The 22386-nt window shown below is 39.6% G+C and overlaps 1 protein-coding gene across 1 annotated transcript in view; it reads left to right on the forward strand.

Moving 5' to 3' along the window:
• The window catches only part of cpne7 (copine VII), a 37182-nt gene that overhangs the window by 10191 nt on the left and 4605 nt on the right, over positions 1 to 22386 (forward strand). The window contains exons 4-11 of the mRNA XM_073464433.1: positions 3811 to 3885; positions 8873 to 8956; positions 9043 to 9132; positions 9406 to 9504; positions 9703 to 9789; positions 10125 to 10184; positions 11853 to 11986; positions 19144 to 19198. Coding sequence (XP_073320534.1) covers positions 3811 to 3885; positions 8873 to 8956; positions 9043 to 9132; positions 9406 to 9504; positions 9703 to 9789; positions 10125 to 10184; positions 11853 to 11986; positions 19144 to 19198 — 684 coding nt within the window. The remainder of the gene's footprint in view (positions 1 to 3810; positions 3886 to 8872; positions 8957 to 9042; positions 9133 to 9405; positions 9505 to 9702; positions 9790 to 10124; positions 10185 to 11852; positions 11987 to 19143; positions 19199 to 22386) is intronic.

The raw sequence follows: 22386 nt of genomic DNA on the forward strand, positions 1-22386 counted from the left end.
TATTAATGGAGTGACTATTCTTGTGGTATTACTACAATATAAGGCCCATACACAGCCAAGCATATTCAAGGGGCAATTTGTAAGATATGGACAGAATTTGTAGTTTAAAATGAACTAAAATAATTAGCGAAATGTGAGGAAACAACAGTTTTGACGTTACATTGAAGGCGTTTATGTACCGAGTCAAACAGGTATCTACTGAAGTTAGCATGCTAACCAGCTAGCCTCGGCCCGTCCCGTCTCTTAATACCACTTTGTACCGCGAGTGGTGCGTTTCAGCTGGGAGGTATATGCAGGATTTCACAAGCCCCGTTAGCTTTTAGTGTATTATATGAACAAAGTAAACTCACAGAATGTCAAGAAAGGAAACACCCTTGCATCCATTTCCCTTGCCAAACAGACAAATACAACGGTGCACTTTCTGAATCCAAGTCTTGGTTCAGGAGGCAAAATCTTGGTTGCTAGCTATAACCAAGGAGAACTAGCAAAGAGCAGCAGCTGTCAGTTACTTGGTGATATGCTGCCCACTATGTTTTTGGAGCTGCCTTTGAATTCTGGCCATATACTACAAATGACACCTTTATGGTTGTTATTTATGTGCAACGACTTTCTGACTTCCTATCAATAAACAGTAGTCAGGAGGTTATTGAGGGGAAACTCTTAGATAATATTCTAGTAATTGTAGAATATGGCATTATGAAGTCTTTATAGTGACAAATAAACAGCCAATATGCCACTAATATGAAAGCTAATAAGCAACTAGTTAATGGTCAAAATGTGTCTCTCAATATAAATTGTTACCGTAGACTTCTGCTCTACGCTTTTTCACATTAGCAGGAAGCTTCTTTTTAACTATTTCCCTTTGCATACAGAAAGGATCTGGGCTCAGAGTTGAACCCATGATCCCTGGCGCTTCGAGGGAAAAGTTAAAGACAAAGCCATCCATTTTAAACATTAGTCATTTCATCTTTTTTCCACAGTTTGACTTATTTAAACCAGAGCCAGCAGCAAAGACCTTTTGAAGGTCTTGAGGATGACTGTGTGAATTTCACAGGGGGATTCTTTTGACCATTTCATCGACTCAAATACTGTATAAAGAATTCAGTACACCATCATAATGCTAAACCCTTATCCGATACATGGTTGCTGCCCACACATGCTGACACTAAGATATCTCTATGTTCATGTTTATTGCATTTTTTAAATCACACCATTTGCTCCTGTTTTGCCTACTATACCCTTACAGAAAGTGTGATTTACATGTTCAATATATGTATGAATACAATCATGAATATATTGTATGTAACACAATAGGAATACAGATTGTTTTGTGAAATGGAGAGAGTCAGGAAACACACACACACACAAACACACACACACACGTAATGCATTTCCTCAGCCCTGAACATAATCTTAAACAGGGGCGGCTCAATGGACAGGGGAGATATGAGCTAAGTAATACTTAATAATCCTTCTCCTTCAACATGTACTTTATGGAACACATTAAAACTTTGCTATAACTTCAACAATGTTTAACAATTTCATCCTCGCCTGTAATCTAACCGAGTCGAGGTTCACTTGAGGTGGTGTGCCTTATGGATCAATATATTCTATAAGAGCTCTACGTAGCCTTTTCCACATAAACGGAAGAGTATTAGGGCCAGGGGTCAGAAAAAGAAATGAGAGGCTTTTTTTTGTTATGCACTTCAAGAAACAAGTCGAAATGTCGAGAATAAACTTGACATTTCAAGATTAAAGTCGACCTTTTGAGACTACATCAAACAGCGCATATGACTGGCTCAACAAAATGCCTTGTGTAGATGAATTGGTGATAATGTACTTCAGAATCGGCTTTAGTAACAAAGAAATTATATGTCTTTTAGCTCATAAACACAGTGTAGTTGTCAGTGTTGGGACTTTGAAGAGATTGTTACACTACACACAGAATGTTACACTCCAGGGATGTAGAAATGCAATGGACCGTAGACTCGGGCAGCTCGCATAGTTGTCAGTTGCTCCCCTCACTGGATTTGATGGACCAGAAGAGTTGACTTCATTCTCAACATTTCCACTTTTTTCTTGAAGTGCATAATGATAAAAAAAACCAAAAACGTCCTCCTCTCATTTTTATTTCACACCCCTGGCACTAATACTCTTCCGTAAACAAAGTAACATATTGGAACAAGTAAAATTAGCACCCTCAAATTTTATGGCAAACGTAACAATGGCATACGATTTTTAACAGATATTTAAGCCATTTTTTTTTCACCGGAATAAATGTTGGCACAGTATGTGTCAGCAAAGCTACAGATAAGTTCAAACTTTGAGTTTCTTTATTTTGCAACTTTGAATTTTTCTCTTGTCACAGCGCTGTGCTTATGCTCATGTTCATAACACCTCTTTTGGTTGGTACAGACATGGCTGGAGATGTCCTGAGGTCTCTTTAAAAACACCCAGTTTTGTCACCACAAACAAACGCTGCAGACGGTCCGACTTCTTGTCAAAAAGATCTTTTTTTTGTTGCCACAAAAACGTCTTGGAATTGTCCTGAGGTCTCCTCAGAAATATCCAGTGATTTCACACTTACAAATGTTGAAACTTGCTCACCAGCTTGGCAGCCTTTTCAAATGTAACCACCACTGTCCCCTCCAACTCCCAACATGAAAGTCAGGTAAAAAACATGTAATGTGAATGGGATGTGACACATCTTTGCAGAAACGTTACCTGCTAACATTTTATCCTGGCATTTAGGTTGTCCTAAAACTAAGAATCAGACAAAACACACACACACACACACACACACACACACACACACACACACACACACACACACACACACACACACACACACACACACACACACACACACACACACACACACACACACCTTTGGCTCACACCTCTTATAAAGATTTTCCCCTGCACTTGCTACCTGTCAAGACAAGCTGTCTGATAAAAAGTACAAGTTTCCCGCTTTGCCAATCACTGCTGTCAGGCCTTGTCAGTCCCCGGCCGTGCGTGCTCTACAGCTACAGTTCTGGCATTTTGAAGTCAAATTTCTGTCAGTAACAAATAGAGGGACGCAGAGCGGGAGAGCGAACGTCTGTGTTGTGTGAGTGGGCCAGACAGCCCAGTCGGAGCAGCATTCCTGAACTTCTTTTCTTTTAAACTAACAGACAGATGTAAACAGACAAAACAGCAGCCGTTCAGAGAGCAAGCTGCTACAAAACTTCACAGTTGAACCGCACTATATGTGGTTACTTTTACATCCATAAAAAGTGAAACGCTCGAGTGGGAGACGATAGCCTATAACGATGGAGGCCCATTAGTTTGCAGCTAATGGTGCTTTCTACTCTCTAGTTTTTATGGTCAGCAGTCCTGTGTTAAATAACAGCCTCCTCACTTTATGAACTTCTCACCACAGTGTAGCAAAAGCAGAGCTTTTTGGCAATGGAAATGAAAAATGGTGGAGAAAAACATCACATAAATGCTGACAAATTGTCAAGAATGCCTGTGTTAAATCTCAGTCTTGAATTGGGATTCATGATGTATAAATAATTGTGTTGAAGAAGGTCTTAAATAAAGGCTGACACTTATATTTGTGTGAAAACTCCTCCAAGTTATTTTTACCGTAATGTTTTAGATGCTTATATAATCTGCAACCAAACGTCATTTGTCAAAAGATTCAGCAACAACAGCAGCTTTAAGAGCTTTTACATACATTTTTCCAACATGCAAGTCAGTATTTCTTGCTGTAAATAATGAAGCCCAAAGAACAAAATATTACTGACAAATCTCATTTCCTTTCAGGTGCACGCTGAGGAAATATCTGGCAACAACGGGTATGTGGAGCTCTCCTTCTGTGCCAAGAAGCTTGATGATAAGGTGAGTGGAGCACACGGTTTTAATAGAAATACAAACACGGTTTGTATTTTATTAGATATGGTTTAGTAGCACAAAACAGGGATAGTAGTAATATGATAATCATGATAGTGTAGTGCAGCCCCAGGCATGCGTAACATAATTTCTCATATAACTAGAAATAATAATAATAATCACATTGATATGAAAAAGTAAGAAATAATAAGAAAATGATTATAATAATAATATTACATAATGTTCTAACATGCAAAGGCACAGTTATCATTTATCACATGGAAATTGCATGACAGCGCCCAATATCACATATGTGCTATTACGTGTTCAGTGGTTCTACTTCATGGCTGGATATCGTTGACCTTAGCCGCTCCTGCTCTCACATCTCACACTGGCAAACTTTGCTGAAGGCATGTTTCAATCAAAAAGACAGCGGGAGCTTACATCCAATTACAACTCTGATGATAGGAAGTCGCTCCATGTTCTCAAGAGCAACCCTAGGATGCCACACTCATAGGCTGACCTTGATCCCCAGTGGTATTCTGAGAAAAATTTAAATTTTCTACAGCACGCACATTTATTTTGGAAATTGCAGTTTGCAGTACACAGCTGCTCTGACAGTGAGACTGTATCTGACCTCTTACATGAGTCTGGAAGCACTGGGTCTCTGCTGAAATCCTGGAGAGAATCCAAACATTTGCTTTGTTTAAATCGATGCCTCATTCAAATAAACCACCGTTAACATTCTGGATGTTACAGCTGTGGGTGCGTCACTTTGGAGCAACGGTGTGTAATTACGTGCCTCAGAGACACAAAAGTGTCTCACAAAACAAAAATAACAGCAGCTCATTTGGAACCGAGAACAAAACCAGTAAAATTTTAAATTTTTTTGTTGCCAGATACCTAAAAACATTGATTTAGAAAGATAACAGACACTGACTTTGTTTACATGCACGGACAATTTAATTCTGGCTATAAAAAAGACAATTTAAAATTCAGAATTTACATTACATTAATTACTTAAGTCACATTTTTCAAGTAATCAGCCAAAAACTGGTTAAGCTAAGTTCACACAGCAGGATTGTGGCCCTGATCTTCCACTTTTTGATGCTTTTCTGCCGTCAAAAAGCTCCAGATCAGAGGCAAATCATTGCTCGGTCCAGCGTGTGATGATCTCCATGTGTGAACTGTTCAAAGACGCGATTCAGGAGTTAGCCGACATGTCTAGCTAGCAGGCTTGATATCTGGTTGAGTCGCTGAAGGGTTGGGGAGCCAGACACGAGCTTCAGCCAAAGAGAGCAGACACTCTCCTTTCTCCTGCTCTCCTCTGCTGTCATCCACTGTAGCTCTCTTAACCCAGTCTTATCATACATTTATGTGTATGGAGTGGGCACAATAATAGCTGATACTCTCTATCAGACTGCATACACTCAAGCCTTTCAGTGTTTGTAACTGTGCCGTCCTTGCTGAACCACAATACTAGCAGGCAGATGTACGTTTTCATTGCAAATATAATCCTTGCTGCCCGCACATCCTACTCCATCCTCTGTTCATTTCTGTGTCACGTCTTGCGTTAGTGATCTTGTAGCCTATTGTGTGGCCCCCTGTCACTGATCAACCATGTAGCCTAATGACCTTGAAACGCTGTTATGTGGCCATGGTATTAGCAAACCAGTAGCCTATATACATCCGGCCTGCAGACAAGTTATAATAATAAATAATACACTTTATTTATATAACACCTTTAAAAACAGAGTTTACAAAGTACTTTGACAAACAAGCAAAAGCAGGAAACTCAGGAAGACAGTATTACAGAATAAACACTCAACAGTCCATCCAAACACAGGGAAGCCTCGTCTAAGATGAGTTAAAACAAGAAGGCAGAACATAAAATGTGAAAACACAAAAGATAATATGAGTCATTACAAGTAAAAGGAATAAAATCCATAAAGCACGAAAGATCACAGAAAAACAAAAAGAGAAAGGAAAAGTTCTGCAAAAATAGAGATAAATAAAAGAATGAAATCAATTAAGGATGCTAAGAAGACGACATCACATCAGAGGAGTTAAGATCAGATAAAAGGATTAAGAGCTTTAAAAAGAATAAAGGATAATAAATAGATGAACAATAAACAAATCAAAGCAGTAAAAGATGGTAAGTAAAGGATTCATTAAGAGTTGTGTTTCTATTTGATGAATTTAAACCCAGTATTCACTCTCTTCTTAGCCCAGCTTTGGTCTCCACCAACTCCAACGTTTAGCTTTTTAGCTGCTAAATGTTCCACTATGTTCAACGGCTATTCACTTACTTTGTCTGTGTGCGACGTTTGGTGAATTGAATCAGTAAACTCTGGCTGTAAAAAACAAAAACCACCAGCTAACAGGCGCCAAAACACTGCATCCATTCTTGATTCAAGGGTCCATTGTTGATGTAAAAATATTAAATAGTGCAGCTTTAAAGGTGCTATTTGTAAGAAAAGTAGATTTTTTTTATCTCAGTCCCAACTCGTCAAAAACTGACACTTTGGGATTGTAGGACGGGTCGGCCGCCATCCCAAAGCGTCAGTTTTTGACGAGTTGGGTGTGAATAGGGTATGAAATACACATTTTCTTAACAATACAAATTGGCTGCGACAGACCACTTGGGTGTAGCAATTTATCTCACATAAACAACAGATGATGACTGAAGCAGCAAATTGCTTATTAGCTGCTTGTCAGCCGTATCACCTCTCAACCTGCTGAGGATATCAAAGGACCACAGCACAGACGTCGATGCACACAGGACGATTAATGATGAGATATCATACATTGTATTAATTGGTCATGATAAACATTACCGCTATTGTTAGCCATTTTGACGCATGCATCTGATCAAACCGCGCTGCTTATGTCGCTGGCTATTGGTTGCCATGACAACAAAGAGAGGATGATACAGCTTGTTTTGCTCCTGTCCCCCAGGAGATGTATCTGTCTAATGTGGCGGGAAATGCAGAATTAACCGTCTCATCTAGTGTACACAAACCCCCTCAGACACCACACAAACCCCCTCACACACACACGCACACAGAGAGTAATCATTTGTTTTCCTCGCTGAAGAATCAATTGACCTAAATAATCAGTGTTGCTGTGCTCTCAGCGTGCACTTCAGACTCAGGGGATGATTTATCGCAAAAACACGTAAAGGATGCAAAATCTTAGGCTTGTCTTCAATTTAGCAGGGTGTTTACTGACACTAACACTGCTGATGTAAACGGACACAGCCACAGATGAGTTCATTTGAATGGGCGTCGCTATGACGAACCAGTGCTGGGCTATTGGCATGCATTTTGCACATGGGAAGTAATAGTGCAAAATAAAGTCTATCTCCTCTTATACTGAGCTTCTAATATCGGTTGAACAAACCAATAAAGATAATCCAGGTGCAGGTCTATCAGGATATCCACGCAAGAAGAAGGTCAGAAGTGATAAGTGATTGTAATAGCCAGAGAATGAGGTGGAAACTAAAGGATTCCTAAATTTTCCACTGATATCTCCTCCAAAGGAGCCTCCATGCTGTGCTGGTGCTCTAAACTGTATGACTGCTCCTCCTGACCTTTAATCAAAGAGATAATTACCTCTGCCTCTGCAATCACTGATGATAACTCAGTGTCAACAGCCGTTTGTAAAAAAGTAAGTTTCCTTTCAAACAAGCCAGGGCAGGAGTTATGTGGAAGCCAGAAGGAGCCATTATTGTAATCAATAGTGCATTTTTCCATGTAATGAGTATCATTTACCTTAATGATATGTTTTGCAAAAAAAAAACAGACTTTACCAAAACTGGTGATGCTGAATGTAGAACCAGCACGCACAAGGATGGTTCAGAAGAGGAGCAGGATGTGGCAGGGCTGCTAAACAAGAATCCTATCTTTATCCGTCTCTCATGGAAAGCACAAGGCTATTAGGCTATTATTTATTTATTTATTTATGTCTACACCTAATGTTACATATTTTAAAGGAGCCCCATAAAACTCCCCCCGGTATGATAAAACCCAGATATGAACAACCCAAGATACACATTGAAATAAATGAAACAGTGATGATGTGATGATGCTTTTCCATTACTCTGCCCGTGTGAAGTTCATCACAGCCTCATGGTAAATATTGAAAAAGATTATCTGACTCATTAGCTGTAGATCAAATTAAATCTAACCCGCAGTGATCGATGTGATGGTCAATGTTCTGTATGTATTTCATTTGTTCTCATTTCTCTCTTGTTAAATAGATCTTGATCTCAGTGAGACTTCCTGAATAAACAATGTTAAAACAGTAGAGATAGAAAAGCCAGAACAAATGTTGTCAAAATATGTTTCTGCAAACTGCACATATGTTGAAACTTTACATTTCTTCATGTTGAAACTTTATGTTTCTTTAGGTTCAGTTTTTCATTTTATATTGTGGCAACGCTGTGCTTATGGTCTGGTTAGGTCTAGGCACAAAAAACACTTGGTTGGGGTTAGGGAAAAGATTACCCGGTTCTGTTGCGACAAACCTGGCTGGAAATTGTCCCAATGACTTGTTAAAAATACCAGGTTTTTGGCTGCAAATTGATTCAATCTCTCATCCAAAAAAATCGAATTTTGTTGCCAATAACATGGCTAGAAATTGTCCCAATGTCACATTAAAAATCCCAGTTGTTCAACTTCAAATTGTCCTGTGTCTTGTATGAAATATGCAATTTTGTTGCCACTAACATGGCTTCAAAGGGTCCTGACCTTGGCTTCATGCTAACAAATGTAGAAATGCATGTATTGTAGAAATGTTGAAATGATACATGTTGCACATACACATGAGTGTAGTTTGCAGAAATGTAAAATGCCAACATCTTATTCAGGCAACTGGTCTGCACCAGAAAAAAAAACATTAATTAGACTTTCTAATCTCTCCTAACAATCAATTGTTCCTGTCCTAACAGTTGGAGTCAGTGGGACACTGGTTTTGATCTTCTGTTTCTCTGCAGGATCTCTTCAGCAAGTCAGACCCATTTTTGGAAATATACCGAATCAATGACGATGAAACCGAACAGCTTGTGCACAGAACTGAGGTAAATTAATCATGATTCTGCTTCATTTGCAGCCACAGCTGCTTTTGCTACTTTGCCCAGTATGTAATGTGTTCTTACTCTAACAGGTGATTAAAAACAACCTGAATCCTGTGTGGGAGCCCTTCAAAGTGTCTCTCATATCCCTGTGCAGCTGCGACGAGGAGCGGAAGCTCAAGGTAATGGGTCTTTGGCAACTGCAAGTCAATACCATTAAAAACCAGAGGTCAACCAGTCTGATACAGCTGGAAACAGAAAACAGTGCCAGATAATATAAATGTATTCCCTTTAAGTCCTTATACAGACTATATGGACTTTAAGGGAATAGAATAAAGGAAGTTCACTGAATATTTGAGGGGTAAATCAATAAATGCTGTCTGAATATTGTATGTATGACCAAAGAGAGAAAACAGAGAGAAAGCAGTAAACAGTGTTGTCTGTGTGTACCTCAGTGCCTGGTGTGGGATTATGACTCCAGAGGGAAGCACGACTTCATCGGCGAGTTCTACGCCACGTTCAGGGAAATGCAGAAAATTTCCAGTGGAAATAAGGTCAGTGAACTGAGAGGCGGAGCGGAGCGGAGGAGAGACAGCCGTGTAACTGTTTCATCCATTTCCAACATGCCTCTCGTTTTACTCCGCTGAAATCCTTCACAGATGGAACAAATGTCGCTGAGCTTCAGATATATCAAGTGTTGAAAATGACACAAGTGTTGCTCCTGTTCTTTGTCTCGTCTTGCTTTGTTTAAGGTGACGTGGGATTGTGTGAATCCCAAGTACAAACAGAAGAAGAGAAATTATAAGAATTCAGGAGTTGTCATCCTCAGTGACCTTAAGGTAGGTTTCTTCCGCAGAAATATGTCATGTTTCACTTTATTCTTTTAGGGTTAGTGTACATAGAAACAAACCTGTTTGTTTTTTTCACTGTAAATCTACAGAAGATGTACAGTACAGAAGTTCACAACTATTTACATTGCTATTTTTATTTTCCATTGCTTGTACAAGATATATCAAACATTTTCCTGCCCTGACCAGTCAACAGATTTGTTGAGTTAATTCCATTTTAATTACCAGATGCTTCAACATAGTTGAATACACACTCTCCCACCCAAACATCCCTTCTTAGGTTTTGCCTTCAAGACATATTCTGTTTTCTTTTTTCCTTCTCGCAGCTCCACAGAGTGTACTCCTTCTTAGATTACATCATGGGAGGATGCCAGATTCACTTTACGGTAATTTTTTCTTCTTTTGGTTAGATTAAATAATGTGTTGTGAAGGTGTCACTTTGTGTAATTGTGAAGGCATTTCTTACTATTTTTTACAAAACAAACAATAAACAGTTTGACGGGGAATATAATCAGCAGATGAATCCATAATGACAAAGATAAAAAGTAGCAGTCTTAAACAAATTGATCTCCAGTTCTAGCTTTTTTAAGTATTTGTCCTGATTGTACTAATTGTAAAGGAATTTTAAAGGCAAAATGTCCCAGTCTCTTTCAGACCTAGTTAACATCATTCCCAGAGCGCAAAATTGTACCAGACATCCTCATGTGGCCCACAAACTTATGCTGTCCGCTCCTGTTTGCCAGATCTGAGCCACCAGCAGGACATACCATGGACAGATATCAGCCAGGAGCTAACTGGATACACCAAAACTGGCCCAAGTCTGTGCCAAATCCAGCCCACCAGAAAATAATGAACTGTGGCGCAGATTTGGGCCAGTTCTGGTTTATTCGGCTCGCTCTTGGCTGACATCTAACATCAGTCGCCTTAGGATGACTGGTTAGGGAAGCTGTAATGATAATGGCAGGTCAGTCTCCAGGGGGATTGTGTTACATGTGATCGCACAACCTGACTACGTGATAACGTCAGTAAACACAGTTTCTTTTTTAGATTCCAGTACCCACTAGCATTATTACATATATTCATAGATGAATGAAGACTAACCTCATGGGGCATTCAGTAAGTCTTGTGGGTCTGGTAAGCGTTAAATACTTCCTGTTCAGGAGGCGGTCTTCAGAATTGTTCTGGCACTACACAGTGTTCTCACTTGAAATGCCTTTGCCTATTCTCCTTGAGTTGACCAGTTCTGAAGAATTATATACTTTTACTGAAGGCTACTTTGAGGTACTTTAATTTTTAGTGGTTTCTGGCAGCTCCTGTGGACAAAAGATGACCACTGGACTACAGAGCAGCTTTTAACCTCTGGCTGTGAGACCAGTCATCCTCAGCACAGAAATAGTTCATCTTCCTGTTGATAGTCTTGGAGAGATCAGTAATAGATTGAGTCTGTTTCATGACCAGTTAAAGTTCCTCGCAGTGCATTTATTTATCCATTTATTTTTTAACATTGTCAATGAAGGACTTTTACAGTGTGGTGTTGCTACTTTTATTCAAGTTAAGGATATGGGAACTTCTTCACCATAGACAGTATTCAAAGATCTTTTTTTCCTTATAACATCCCCTGTTGGTGTTTTTGTCCGTTCTTGTTCTCTTGTCGTAGGCAGCTTCATGGAATAAATTCAAACCCTCGTCAACTCTTGCCCTTTGGTCTGCCCTCTCTAGTTCTTCCTCTCACTCTTTGGCTGGATTACTGAAGCAGTGAATGTTAATACTGAGGATTGCCATGGTAGAGGCAGTTCCTCCTTCTGAAACAGTTGGCTGCTTGGATCCACAGTATATGGGAGCTGTAGCTGCTTCAGTCTATGTGGGTGTAAAAAGTGCAAATTCCTACCTCTGATCAGATAATTTATACTGCCATTAGGCATACTGCAGTCTCGCTCACACAGAATGAGCAGCCAAATAAAAGTCTTTGCAGAAAGTTAAGTAGCGGAAGAAAAATAGCTTAATTGATTCTGTTACATTGTTCATGCTGCTCACTTTGTAACTCTTTCTGCCAGGTTGCAATTGACTTTACAGCGTCCAATGGAGACCCCAGGAACAGCTGCTCATTACACTACATCAACCCTTACCAGCCCAACGAGTATCTGAAGGCTCTGATAGCAGTGGGGGAGATCTGTCAAGACTACGATAGGTTCGTCAATCTTTTGTTTCCCAATAAAGGCTCTTTGTTCAGTCTCTGCTGTTGTGAAATAGAGCTGCAGAGTGCTTCTCGAATGCCATTTTGGTAGGATCTCCGCACTGAAACTAGCCACTCCATCTGAGCCACAGCAAAAAGGATTGTAATGGAAATCGTGGTGTACTGAATGGCAGAGACAATCATGCAGGGTATTACATTTCTGCTCACCAGTTTGTTACAGAGCTGATGGAAGTGAACTGTTGACCGTCAGCTCCTCCATCCCCGTTTCATTTATTCACTGAAATGTAGTTTGCATTTTGAACTCTTTCTAACAGTTGAGTTACGAGCTTTGCATTGTCCAAAAAGCAGCCGGTTACATGCAGCACAAGCCTGTTTATTGTCCAAATCAAGTTCTCATTAGCAAGTCAGTTTTAATCTGTGTTAAACCCACGGTGAAGTAATGCACAAGACGCTGTTTGCAGCTAGCAAAATTAGAGCAAGCAAATTTGGCCTCTATTGACATTACTTATGCATGAGACTAATCTGGGGCTCAAGATGTCAGTCAAGGACATGGACACGATGCACATTCCTTTATGGTTCCTTCATGACAAGCCATTTTCTCAACGCATTCATTCATTTCCAGCTTTAAACATTCTGTCAGAGAGATGGCATTTTGACCTTTATATCAGCCACAGACATTTAAATCGCTTAAATCCATCAGTTTTGTTACAGACCGATTTTTGGCAGAGATTTTTTAAGCAATTTACTAATTTATTTCTGACCCATTCTAGCATAACAGCTTGGATAAGAAAATAACTCTACAAACAACAAATCGAACATATGATTTTTATTTTTCGAAAATATCACAAACAGCCATAGTGAACACTAGCAGGCTAAGAAATGCTTCTTGTAGTAAATTAAAGGAGACATATTATGCTCATTTTCAGGTTCATAGTTCATTTTGAGTTACTTCTAGAATAGGTTTACATGCTTTAATGCTCAAAAACACATCAGTTTTCTCATACTGTCCAGTGCACTGTACTCCCCCTCAGAGGAGACAAACCAAACAGTGACCAGAGACGGACTTTTACGTTTTTAGCAGCCACTCCTCGTGGTGGGGTAAGCAGTATTTTTTTTTTTGCCGTTATTGGGGAAAATTTCCATAATAACCCTTCAACATTTGGTAATTCAAATGGTCTGACAGAAAAACAGTTGGAATGCTGTGTAAAACATAAAATAACTCAGAAAGTAGTCATTTGTAAATGAACTGTGTTTACTGTCAGCAGTTTATACAATTGTTCCTGAGCCGATGTAGAAATATCCTTTATATAATCATGTGTTTCACAAAGTAGTGAACCTCTTCCATCCTTGCTTGTGAATGACCCAGTCATGATACTGATACTGTTGATCATGATACTATCACCTGTTACCAATGAACTTGTTTTCCTGTGGAGGCATTTTACAACTTTCCCAGTTTTTTGTTGCTCCTGTCTCAACTTGTTTGAAACATGTTGCTAGCGTCAAATTCAGAATAAGCATATATTTACATTGACATATATATTGTCTCCGTACTGTTTTCAATCGATTTCATATCAGTGTTCCAACTTCTGTGGAATCAGGGTTGTAGAAAACCTGTCTGTTAACACGTCCCGGCTCCACACGCGGCTTCAGGCTCATTATGTTTGATGCCATGCCACTCGTATTAATGAGTGACAAAGAAGCGTGATGACAAACAGTGGGGAATAACTTCTGAGGCTTGTGTGTGTGTGTGTGTGTATATTCGTGGTGTATGAGCCTCATGTCCCGCTGTTAGATGGTGTTGCAGCTGCCTGGATCCTGGGGCGCCCTGCCCTGGGGCAGCAAAGCACTGGAGGGGCGTCTTGGAGGAGACAAATCACTGTGAGAGGGACTGGGGTGAGGTTAGTGAGGCTTATGCCGTGGAAAGCGGGATCTTAAAGCTGTGACTTTTTGCCGGGCAATCGACTCTCTCTGCTGTCATTTGAACTTGTGGGTTTGATGTGATGGGGGCTTAGCGGGTTGGGTCGAGGCAGCAGAGAGAGGGCATAAGGTTTTGCTTAGGTTTGCACAATTTTTGCCTACTGCAGCTTTAAGACACATATAGTATGATTGTTGCATTAATTACATGTCATATGCCAATCTATCCCCATGTTTTACTAATAGTGCGACTACAGTCACTGTCTAGTAAAGGAAAAATACATACATAGTACAGTAACTAGTATATACAGTATACAGTATATAGAAGAAAGTCATGGTACTAGTTTATGAATCACTGTGACATTCTTGCATAAGCCTGTGTTGTTTGCGAGGACAACTGTTTTACATGCGCTTCACCGTCTCTATGCTCACAGTGGTGGCTGCATGTGCTTTCTCCTGTGGATAATGCTATGATACAGTTTCCTCACAGCATCTGTTGCGGCTCCTGGTTCTCCTTCTTAGCTGGCACAGGCTCATTACCCTGAACTACAGCCGAACGCACGCAGAGAGAGGGGCTAACACCAGGAAAGCAGGCACTTCACAAAGAAGTGGGAGGCATTTATCGCTGGAGAAATAACAGTGTGGCGTAGAGGCTGATGTAAAGACAGAGGAGGTGCGACATTAAAGCCTGCTTGAGGAATCGTGAGACGCTGACGCTATCTGAACAAAGTTATATACTGTCTCTGTTACTGTACATGTGAATACTGGCTTCAGTCGCACACATTTTATGCTTGTAGAAATTATTGAGAACAACTATTAAACAATGTACAAATGTGCAAACAGCTGTTAGTTATTTCAGGTAGACTTGCAGGTACTTCCTAATTAATGGAGAATTATTTATAATATGGTATGTTTCAGAGAAAGACCCTCTCATCTGTCGAAACTAAGCCAGATGAGGATTAACACTCTGACTCTTGATTTATGCAGATCCTCCTATTGAATATCAGGGGAGCACTGTCTGGCTAATTATAGCATAGCAAGAGATAGCACTGGAGACACTGAAAAAACAGCCTGAAAATTAGCAGCTCAGCCTTGTAGCTTTATCATTTTGTCCTGTTTACATATATACACTAGAGCATCATACATGGAAACATGCCTCTGGGTGAACAGTGAAGTGAAGTGTAGGCAGCCTTTCCCTCTCAAGTTGGAATTGTTATTGAGGTGTAAAACGTGGGCAAGCAAACCTTTTAGCCTTTAGTGAATATAGGTGATGTGGGATTTTGCAGAGGAGTGCATTATGGAGCTGGAGTAATTAGCCTTTTTCTGTGTGGGCAGAGGCTCGTTTACCTTGCTGAGAGGGCTGTTATACCGGGCACATCTCCCCGTGGCTCCTCACGTGTGCAGACAAAAAGTGAGAAAACAAGGACCACCGTGCACCTCACAGCTAAATTCATAGGATGAAAATGGCTTGGCAGTAGTCAACTCTGTCCTTTTGTCTGGGCTGAAAGTGCTATGTCATATCTTGACTCTGGAGTTGGAACATCTCTTTTCCCCCGTCCGGAGTATTTCTGGAGTGTGTTGAAAAATGTATACTTTTGTGGCAGATTTCAGATCCAGATTTTTGTTTATTGTTATTGAAAGTGAAATATTTGATGGCACATTTAGCTAACATTGGCAGCATGCTAGCTGTGTAACAGAGTTCATCATAACACTAGTGGTAGTTGTCCTTTCCTTGTGTATTTTAAAAACAGAAAAAAAATAGCTTCTCTCCAATGTTAGCAGTGGCGTTTCTATCCATCCATAAAGAACTGCATTTCCTTTCATTGAACACTTGGTGTGTACATCCATAATTACCTACACAACACCACACCGAGCGGAAATGAGGCGTTAAGAAATTTGAAAATTGTGCATAGAAATCAATTCATTAAGGCTCCAAGGGCAAATCTATGAAAGTATTGAAAGAGCACAGAGGTCAAGATAATGAGTGCTGTGTATCGGCCTTGTTAACAATAACAAGAATACAATGCATCTCAGAGTAAAATTGCCTCAGCATGAATAACTCCATCCCAATTAAAATGTTTTCATTCACAGCCACATTGGTAAAGCCGGGTAAAAACCATAATACCAAAGACTATTATTTTGCATCCACATAACATGCCTCAGTGTGTTTGAAAGGTCACATTGTGGGTGTTCAACCTTTATTCGGTGAATTGGAGTGATTTTTATGACAACTGATAAAAAGAGTCAGCATGTCGATGTTGAAGTTGCATTTCGAGCAGAGCCATCTTTTCATGCCATTGTCTGAGTTGTAGAGCCAGAAATCTATGAATTTCTTTGGAATATTGTTACTGGAGTGTGTTTATATCGGGATACCGTACAGCCCATTAGCCAAGGCATGTGGAGAGGAAGCATTACAGAGAATAGACGTTGGACTCATTCACATGCTCATCTTTTTTTCCCCCCCTTGGAAGAGGGGATAATGATGGTAACCAAATATGCACTCAGAATGGGCTGTGTACCATATTCAGTGATGTCTTTTTAACTGAGCTCAAATTCTCCAAAGCCTGCAGGCTGTTGCTGTTACCATTTAAAGCCACTGTAAATATAATACTGCTTGGTTATAGTAAAAGACACATTATTCTTTTTCTCCTCCAAGTTGAGGAGGAGGGTAAAAAAAATGATATATATATATTTTGCTATCTGTCTCGGTGTTGGTGTATTTTTCTCGTACAACAACATGAATTAACGATACTACTAATTACTGTAGTAGGACAACTGAAACTTGCCAAAGTAAGTTTACAGTTCAAAGTCTTTTGCTCACTCAGAGTGTGTTAAAAATCGTCACTCTGCCAGTGTTTTTACAAGTCCACACCCATCAGAGTTAATTAAACACTTCTGATAGCTCTGAAAAGCTGCCTCAAAGCCATATTAGCTCTGTGAGTGGACAAACAACTCTCCAATCAACACTTGTCAACACAGCAAATAAATCAACACTTAAAATAACACAGTCAACTTTCCCGTGCACAATTTAGAGCACACACGCCACATGTCCACAGTTAAACTGATCATTTCAAATATTTGTGCCCCAAACAAAGATTCTGTCGAGCTGCAGATGTGATTTGCGATTGTGCGAGGCTGGACAGATTGGGGTTGTTTTGTCAGTCATCTTATAAGGGAGGCAGGCATTGACAGAAGCTGTCCGAAGGCAAACAGACACTGATGTAATGTGATGTGTGCTTGTCCTCAATGATGCAAAATCACAAAAGTGTTATCTGTTTAATGTGAATTTAGTATACAGGATGTCCAGACCAAACACCAAAGCAATCTTATTTGACGACCTGGGAATGAGACTCAACAACCAACTCTCTCTCCAGAATTACCAAGAATTTGTTACAACGCTTCCATAAAGGGAAAGAAAAAGAGACAATACACTGCACACTCAATAATGAAACTAAATAGCATCTTTTGTTCGACTCTCCCTGCATGGTCAAAGCTCTTGTCTTTCATAAAACACGGACCTAAAATAGGGATAAAAAGAGATGACTATCAGAGCAAAGATAGCTGCTGAAAGTAATACAAAAAGCTTTGTTTTGTTATGTGCATTAAAGGGTAACGGCACCAATTTTACACATTAAAGCGTGTTCACAGGTCTTGGGGAGTATTGTTACATATGTGAAAAAGGTAGTTTAAAGCCTTTTGTGGCTCCAGAGGAAGCTGCATGTAATCTGATAAATTGACTCCAGTGATGTCACTCAGTGGCTAAGTTGCATTGTGGGTAATGTAGGCACCATGTGTTGAAAAGGAAGAATGCATGGCATTAAAAATTGATATCTCTGGTTCTGCTGTATTGATTTTGATCATTTGTTTGTAAACTATACATAATGAGTCCAACAGCGGTTTAGGAGTGCAATCTCAGACCAGTGGAATGTTCCAGACCTGCTGCCTACATTACCCACAATACGACTTAGCCTCTAAGTGACTTCCCTTGAGGTCATTTATCAGATTACATTCAGCTTCCTCTGGAGCCACAAAAGGCTTTATACTTATACCTGGAATCATACTTTAATGTGTAAAATTGATGGAGTTTATTGGCTTTTTGTAGAGCATTTTATTTTTGGATTGCACTTCATGATTGATTGAATCCTAGAGGAATATGTTCAATACTGTAGCTGTAGATGGCTGGGCAAGGCATCCAGGAGGGACTCATTCCCATTCTGATTATGTCCATGAAACACTGCAGACCGAATCCCCATATATTGTCAGCCAAAAACTCTGGTCTGTTTAGGCCCCATTGAGATTTCTTTACTGCCCCATTCTTTCTAGTTGAGGGAAATTGTGTTTGGGCTTTCAACAACCCAGCTGAGTGACCAGCAACAGTCACCCTTCAACTAGACTACCTGCATCTGGACTAGGCTGCAAGTGTGTAGCCTGCCTTTCAAATAGCCAGACTTTTTTTTGGTTTGTTTAGCTTTTGTTTGCCTTAACTGAACCCCTTGAGGCCCAAGCCCCTCTATACACCTTTAGTTTTCCCATTTTATTTCACTGGGGACTCATTTGTTCATTATTATATTTGGCATTCACTGGAATTGTTTTTTGTTTATATTTTTATGTGTGTTGGGGCTTGTTTGTAAGCATTTTACTGCTAGTACCACCACACAACTACTGTGTATTATTGAACCATCAAGTAGCCAAGTGTTGAACCTCACTGTCCAGTGTATCTACACATGCAGTGTTTCCTTTGTATACCTAAAACATCACATTTGCTGTTGTCGACAGCTGTGAAGGTGTGGGCTCAGGTCTTAGTTTACCGTAATGCTCTCTCTACAACACGTCTGTCTTGCTCATAATTGAGATGCACAAATAAAACAGCCTTGGTCTTTGTCATTTGTACAAAGCTGTGCAGCCTGGCCCTTGAGAGTGAGCACACAATCCAGCATAGCAGAGTCTCTTACAGTAAGATCTGCTCATCTAACCGTTGCCCTGAAAAATAGAGAGGATAAAGACTGTTGGAAGTTCTTTGAACAGGTGCAAAACACTGGCTGCAGGGACTGTGGGATGGATTTCAAATTGTAATTCAAGCTTTTAACATTTATGAAATGCAAACAAGAAAGGGTTTTGCCCTTGGAAACGAGAACAGATGGATAAGCCATCAACATTTTGAGATCACTGTCACATGCTACATCCCAGATTAAACTGACGTAACTCCACATGACTGATTAATTTGCTTATCGTTTCAGCGACAAAAGATTTTCAGCGCTGGGGTTTGGTGCCAGAATTCCTCCAAATTATGAGGTGAGTATCTCCATTCATATCTCCGCTCTGCTTGAACAATATTATGCACACTGTATATTCATGTGCTCTTATCAGATCCTGGTATTTTACACCACCTGGGACTTTACAGTGAGCAAGTTGATTTCAGTTACCTATTATACGGCACACATAGTCATTCTGTCAAAATTTCATATTTAAAACTAATCACCGAGTTTATTTTTATTCATGAGCCCCCTGTCTTGAAATATCAACTTGTCTGGAGAAAATAACATGCTCTGATGACATAAAAGCCCCTGTAGAGTAGATGCTAGATTTACATAAGAATTCCTGAGTTTCAGAGCATTTGTTTAAGCAAAACCAGAAGCCTTCAGTGATTCTGAATAGAGCCCTGGGGGGACGTCTGACATGTGAAGAGTCACACTGCGCACACACAAACACAAATGCACAGCTGAATCACTATGATGTTTGATAATTAATCAAACCAGAACTGTCTATGTTTAATGTAAAAATTGTTCTGTGTTATATGTGCTGATGTGAAATACTGATAATCATCATGCCAATCAGACTCAGTAAATACAAACTATTAATATCTGTATTTACCGTGACAGTGACTGCCTCGCAGGAGTCACATTTATTTTACTGCCTGCTGTTGCCACATTGTGCTTGGTGGTGCATAAGAATGCTAATTAAGTCATTAGACTAATCATGAATTGCATCTATGAACTCACAGTGCTCAAGTTTCATGGACCTGGCCTCTTTCTCAGGATGTGCTGTTATGCACTCTTGTGTCCTTAATTATGTGTTATCTATACTAAGTGTGATTACAAAACGAATATAGATTAAGTTCCAAGACGTTCATTGACCAGCTAAGGATGCCATCAGATGAGAAGCCTCACATTGCATTGCACTGAATATGGTGTATTGTGTTTTGTTGATGTAAAGCCTCTGAAAACTTTGTTTCAAATTTTATATATTTCCCTTCAACCTTCATGACCACTTTTGCACCAGTCAAAGCTAAGAATTCAAGAAAACCCTCGGTATTATTCATTAAAAGTTCAGGGATGCTTTAACTTCTAATTGTGTTTGGTTTGGTTAAAACCGACTCTGGTGCATTCGCCTGTTTAGTACAGTTTGTCTGTTGCTGGTGTGAAAGCTGTCAATCAAAATCTGGTGCAAACATAACAACCGCACCAAGACCCTCAACTTTAGACGGTCTCACTCTGCTTGTTTGCTTCCAAGTGGACTGATGTGGTTGTTGGTCGTCTGCAAGCAAATTAGAATATTAAGTTATATAAATATTTATGCAATGCCTTTGGTAAACATGCATGTGTGTCAGAATGTGAGTTTAGGGATTTTCCTTGATCAATCTAACAGTCAAAAGCAGTTCATTAAGTCCATGTGTGACATTGATCCCTCAGAACCCCATACCCAGTTATTAAGTAATTTCTATGTGAACTCTGCGTGACACCAGAGAACTTAATAACACATAAGAAGCATTTAAGTGCAACATGACCTGCTATCAGTGAACCAAATTTGATTTCTCAGGCAGGTCCTGACTACGAAGTGGGACAGTTGCCAAAATTCTCCAATGAATGAGTTTTAAGAAGCCAGTCTGAACACAAACTGGACCAGACCTAAAGAATGTATATTGTTAAGACAGTTTTTATTGTTTATATTCTTAATGGCGATCGATTGATTAATCAGTAATCATTAACATCCCTAATTTGTAGTGATGTCTCCCCTAAAATATTTTGTTACAGAGGTGGTGGCTCGGTCTAGAGGCGTATTTTCAGCAGCAGAGACACTACTGAATGATCAGAGAAACTTTATAAGAATATCCTGGGAATACTAGTTCCCAGTGAGTCTCTATGATCCTCTCGCTGTTTCCCGACTGCACGTTGCTACTTGTCATATTGATCATGAATGTGACACTACTTTATGGAGTATATAGGATACAATAAAGTATTACATTGAGTATTCATGGTATATAGTTTAGAGAATATTATAGACCCATGATATAATACCCAATGCTGGGACTGAGAGAAAAAGGTTCAGTTCAAATCCCGTCTGGTAGTTCAGCACCATGGACAACGTCATGGATTCATCAATACACAGCAAAGATAAGCTAAAAATATTTCAGAGCCATGTTTGGGGCCATAGATTCTAATTTACACAAACACAAACAAACCCAGTCAGATGAAGGATCAGCTAGTCCGACAAATTAGACATATTCTGAAACAAAACCAAGAACTGCAACCAAAACTGACTTCAGACCTTAGCAGAAAGTTTAGTTTTTTTCCCCTTTGCTCTTTGCAAGAAGATGAATGAGACAATATGTTCTCAGGGCCTTTAAAACCTTTAATTTAAGGAGGTTTGTTTTGCACTGGTGTTAACCCCCCCCCCCAAAAAAAAAAAAAAATTATGCACTTGGGCAAACAGGCAAAGCTTAAAGATAAGACTGTAATATTGAATGACTGACTGTCATACAGTAGCAGAAACAGCAGAGGTGTAACTAATAACATTACCAATACTTGCCGTGCCAGTGAACCAGCCTGCATATAAACAAAAGACCTAAATGGAAGACAGCCATTATTAATGTTATTAGTCATGCCTGTCAATTTCCTGCTATGTCATGTCAAAAGGTCTGCTGTGAGACAGGCCTGTTAAATGAGATACAAAACAAGATCCCTAGTGGGCTAATGATAAATCTTAATGGTGGTCTGTGTGACTGATTTGTCTCAGGCTCCTCATATCTATCTTTACAGTCACTGAATTCAGGCTGTTAATCACATTAAAGACAAAAATGACTTTTTAAAAAGTAGCCAGCTGGAGAGGAGTCAGTTGTCACTGATCTGGCTGCTTGTGGAAAAAAACTTGTGCTTTCTTGTGAGAGGAGGTACGAAGAAGAGGATTTCATTTTTGCCAGTTAAAGCAGCTTTGAGTTGAACAAATTCAATCTGACGTTTGGATGGCGAGAATAGACCAGATAAAAGAGGATATTAATACAAGCATAATGTAGTATACAACAACCAGTACATCACATGACAAACTCACCTGAAAATAAAATTAAGCAACTTTTATCCAGTAGTTGAAATTGATTGTCTTCATTTCTAATCCATTTTACACAACATTAGCTTAATTATGCAAAAACTCAATACAGTGAACTCATCATTGCTATTAGTTCCTGATTTCACTGAACATAGTATTAG

The sequence above is a fragment of the Pagrus major genome, chromosome 4, assembly GCF_040436345.1.
Source record: "Pagrus major chromosome 4, Pma_NU_1.0".
In the NCBI taxonomy this organism is placed as follows: domain Eukaryota; kingdom Metazoa; phylum Chordata; class Actinopteri; order Spariformes; family Sparidae; genus Pagrus; species Pagrus major.